The sequence below is a fragment of the Trifolium pratense genome, linkage group LG5, assembly GCF_020283565.1.
Source record: "Trifolium pratense cultivar HEN17-A07 linkage group LG5, ARS_RC_1.1, whole genome shotgun sequence".
NCBI classification, from domain to species: Eukaryota; Viridiplantae; Streptophyta; class Magnoliopsida; order Fabales; family Fabaceae; genus Trifolium; species Trifolium pratense.
In genome coordinates, this window is record NC_060063.1 from 10,173,446 (window position 1) to 10,177,958 (window position 4,513).

At 30.9% G+C, this 4,513-nt stretch overlaps 1 protein-coding gene across 1 annotated transcript in view; it reads left to right on the forward strand.

Annotated features, from left to right (window-relative positions):
• The window catches only part of LOC123884949 (chitinase 1-like), a 7,669-nt gene extending 3,388 nt beyond the window's left edge, over nucleotides 1-4,281 (forward strand). The window contains exon 2 of the mRNA XM_045934179.1: nucleotides 3,835-4,281. Within this exon, the coding sequence (XP_045790135.1) occupies nucleotides 3,835-4,010 (176 nt within the window). The 3' untranslated portion in view covers nucleotides 4,011-4,281. The remainder of the gene's footprint in view (nucleotides 1-3,834) is intronic.
• Nucleotides 4,282-4,513: the final 232 nt, after the last annotated feature.

Below are 4,513 nucleotides of genomic sequence, written 5' to 3' on the forward strand. Positions count from 1 at the left end.
GGGGCATTTCTGTAATTTTCTGCAATTTTGCCAACCATATACACGCGCCCCACCTTCTTAAACCATTAATAGACGCGGATCTAGTGTCGCGCGCGTACCGAAGGACCATGGTTACAGACCGTTGATTTCCATCAGACAGCTAAGATCTGATCTCATCAAGACTGTCTGATCAATCAGACAGCCCAGATCATCCAGATCCATCAGATTCAAGCGCCTGCGTCACACTGGATTACAACCTGGAGAGAGAAAAATTTGCTTTTTAAAAGTAGGACACGTGTCACACAATGGTTGGCTGGGCGTGATTTTTGTTCATTTAATACTTTGAACTCAATTATTTCGTTGTAAATTAATTTTTTATTTTTTTATTTTTATACCAAAATTCATAATTTTTTTTTGTCTACAAATAGAGACTTGGTTCGTTTGATTTGGACACCGAAAAAAAAACGCAATTTTTCACTACCTTAATCTCATTTTTTGTCTACTAAATACGTTACTTGTGTGTTGTAATTTAACACGCACCACTCAACCAACTCACTGAAACAATTATACCAGGAAAATAGTAGATAATATTCTGGAACTTTTGGTATATTTTATGAAATTTTTGGAGACCTGAAACTATTTTTAGTTAATTAAATGAGATAAAACGGTAATTAAAAACTAATGTTTGCTTCTGAAACCATTTTACTGGTAGAATGGTTGCACATAGTTGTATTCTGAAACCATTTTACTGGTAGAATGGTTTCAGTGAGTAATTTATTAATTGTGTTTGCTTCTGAAACCATTTATCTCGGTACAATGGTTTCAGAGAGTTGTAATCTGAAACCATTTTGCTGGTAGAATGGTTTCAGTAAGTTGATTATTAGTTATTTGCTTCTGAAACCATTTAGCTTGTAGAATGGTTTCACCTAGTTGTATTCTGAAACCATTTTACTGGTAGAATGGTTTCAGTGAGTAATTTATTAATTGTGTTTGCTTCTGAAACCATTTATCTGGTACAATGGTTTCAGAGAGTTGTAATCTGAAACCATTTTGCTGGTAGAATGGTTTCAGTAAGTTGATTATTAGTTATTTGCTTCTGAAACCATTTAGCTTGTAGAATGGTTTCAGTAAGTTGATTATTAGTTATTTGCTTCTGAAACCATTTAGCTTGTAGAATGGTTTCAGTGAGTTGATGTAAGGTAGTGAAAAATGAGATTAAGGTAGTGAAAAATTGGGTTTTTTTTTTCTGTGTCCAAATCAAACGAACCAAGTCTCTATTTGTAGAGAAAAAAAAATTATGAATTTTGGTATAAAAATTAAAAAATAAAAAATTAATTTACGACGAAATAATCGAGTTTAAAGTATTAAATGGAAAAAAATTAACGTAGCCAATCATATGCTGACACGTGGCCTTACCTTTTCAAAAAGTTTTCTCTCTCCGCCCATCCTTCCACCCACGCGCGCCTGTCGGCGCGTGTGATGCACGCGCGTGATTTTTGTCCAATAATAGCGTGACACGTGTACTGGGGGGGGGGGAAAAGAAGTGGGGGACGCGTGTAAAATTGCAGAAAATTACAGAAATGCCCCTGTTGCTCTATTCTTTCAAAAATTAAAAAAATAGGTATTTTTGTCCAACTCAAAAGGTGCACCTTGCTAACTTAGACCCAACAGCCCCCTATATATATATATATATATATATATATATATATATATATATATATATATATATATATATATATATATATATATATATAGAGAGAGAGAGAGAGAGAGAGAGAGAGAGAGAGAGGTTGATGTTTGAATCCGGGGTTTCTTTTTATTCAGCTTATTTGATAAATTTCTAGCCACTAAAATAAAATTTATTTTAAGGGATGAAAATCGAGAATTTTATAAATTCAAGTAATATAATTAAAATCTTTTTAATAAAGGTTGCAAAATAACTATTAATGTTATTTTATCTACTCAACAACAATTTTGAATTCAATTTAACCAATAGTACATATAGATTTATGTACCCAAAAATAAAGTACATATAGATTTAATTTATATAAAGTCATTGTAGGTGTAAGTAAATTAAGTTGGATGACATCAATAATGAATCAATCCTAGTGGTAAAAGTCTTGGTCCCTTAAGTATGTAGTCTGAAGTTTGATTACTAGCATGCGTATGAAAAAAATTCGATAGGGAGGAAAAAACCTATCTTGTGTGCTCCACAGATTCCCAGACGAAAATTAGTCATCGCTAATGACCGTGTAAACTTCATACCAATATTATATATGTTCACACTATGGTTGTTAGGAAATAATACCTCTAATTATATATGTTCACACTATGGTTGTTAGGAAATAATACCACAGAGTTGAGGCATACTAACTATTCTCCTATATATATAGATGTATTATTATAAACTAGAATTGAAATATGATGACATATATAGTCAAAATATGACTTTTTATTATAAGATTTAAATTTCTCACATGATGTGAGTTGTTGCGGTTAACGTCTCACGCTAAAACACTTTCGCACTCTTTCTTGCTTAAAAAAATACACATTGCACTCATTCTCCTTCATGCTTAACGATAAAGAAATTAATAATTTTAACTTTTATTTTTATTTTTTAAAATGATCATATTTATAGTAAAGCAACAATAGTTTGAGTTTTTGTTCCACTAATCACTTTTTAATAAACTAAGTAAATTGATCGTTGTGTCAATTAATTATAACACAATTTAAATCAACTAATTCTTTCTGTTTATAAAATTAATTTCTTTGAAACCAACTTCTTAACGCGCGCCGAAGGCGCGTGCAACCAGGGGCGGCTCCTATGGGTGTGCAAGGTGTGCCACCGCATAGGGCCCCTCTAAATTTGGAGAAGTTTGAGGCCTCCTATGTATTATGGATCTTCAATATATGATATCATGATACCAACTACCATACCAATGGATAGTAGTTATATTGGTAACAATAAGCGTAAACAAATAATACTCACGGAAATATTATTATTATTATTATTATTATTATTATTATTATTATTATTACTTAGTAATAAACACAAAATTAATAAATGATGAATAAAATGAAGACTTAATTGATCAATTTGCTTTAGAAAATGTTAAAATGTTGACATCTTTTAAGTAGCTAGAAGATTGATAGTAATATTAACTTGAAAATTATATTTAGATCTTATTGATTATAAAATGTCTTTTTTTTTTTTTTCTTTTTTCGGTGGTCGCTTTTTATGTTGGTTATACGAATGACTTTTTTAATGTTATTTAAAACTTATATAGAGAGAATTTTTTTTTCATTTTTTTACTAGGGCCTATTTTTAATAATTGAGCAGGGTCTCTAAAAAGTTGGAGCCGCCCCTGAGGAAATAATAGCTCTAATTATATATGTTCACACTATGGTTGTTAGGAAATAATACCACAGAGTTGAGGCATACTAACTATTCTCCTATAGTTGTATTGAATGGCGACAACTTAATGGATGGTATTGACAATAATAATTACAACATCAATCCTTCTACTGCCAACTCAAATAATCGTTGTTTTTTTAGTAGGCTATTAGAAATTATTTGAACTAAATGTTTTTAACTATATACATTTAAATTTAATTTACCTCCACCTTCATCATAATGATTTAATTTTATATCTTGACTTATGAAGTTATGACTAATGACTGGTTTAAATAAAGGAACATGTTAATGACGGGTCTAAATTAGTAGGAAAATAGAGATTTTAGTAGTGAAATCAACGTCAAATTTATGAGTACACTGATTTAATGACCGATCCAATTCAGATTAATATTGAGAATTTTTAGTAGTGAAACCTCAAATTTTTAGCACTGACCCTGCAGATGGTAAGATGTCGTGGGAGAACTTCATTGTTGGCTGCATATTGCTCAATCAGGAATCAAAACTCCCTGGTATTTTTATTTGGAATGCTAACGACTCTGCAATTCCTGTCCCTGGTGAGAACAAAGGTTTCCTCCTAGAGATCTTCTTGCAACGCGTCCTTGTACAAACTAATTAGTTTCTAGCTATATCTATATATAGCCGGTAACTAATATTTGATTTTATGGGTCAAGTATTGCAGACAATAATATGGAGCTATATCATACGTTTGAATTATCTCTATATGCTTTAGTCTTTTAATAAGTTAAATAAGACCCTGGTTTGGTTTTCTGTGTTCTATTTCATGTGTGTTTTGCTATTATGTTGTGAGTGTCGAGATTTATTTCTCTTGTATCAATATATGTACGTTTCTTATAAAAGTTAATAATAAGATGTGTTTGCTTTTAATATATTGACAACCCTAATTATATTATTTATCTTGAACTAACACTTTGCTAATGAGGTGTATGATGACAAAAGTAAAAAAGGCAAAAGAGTTTTCAAGGAAACTTGGAATGTTGAATATCTTTCAAAAGAAATGAGAACATTCACTTAAACAAAAAGCGGAAATCTGGATCTTGGCATATGACCTCAAAAATATGGGGCCTCAAATTAATTTATCATTATATATAATCTTTTATT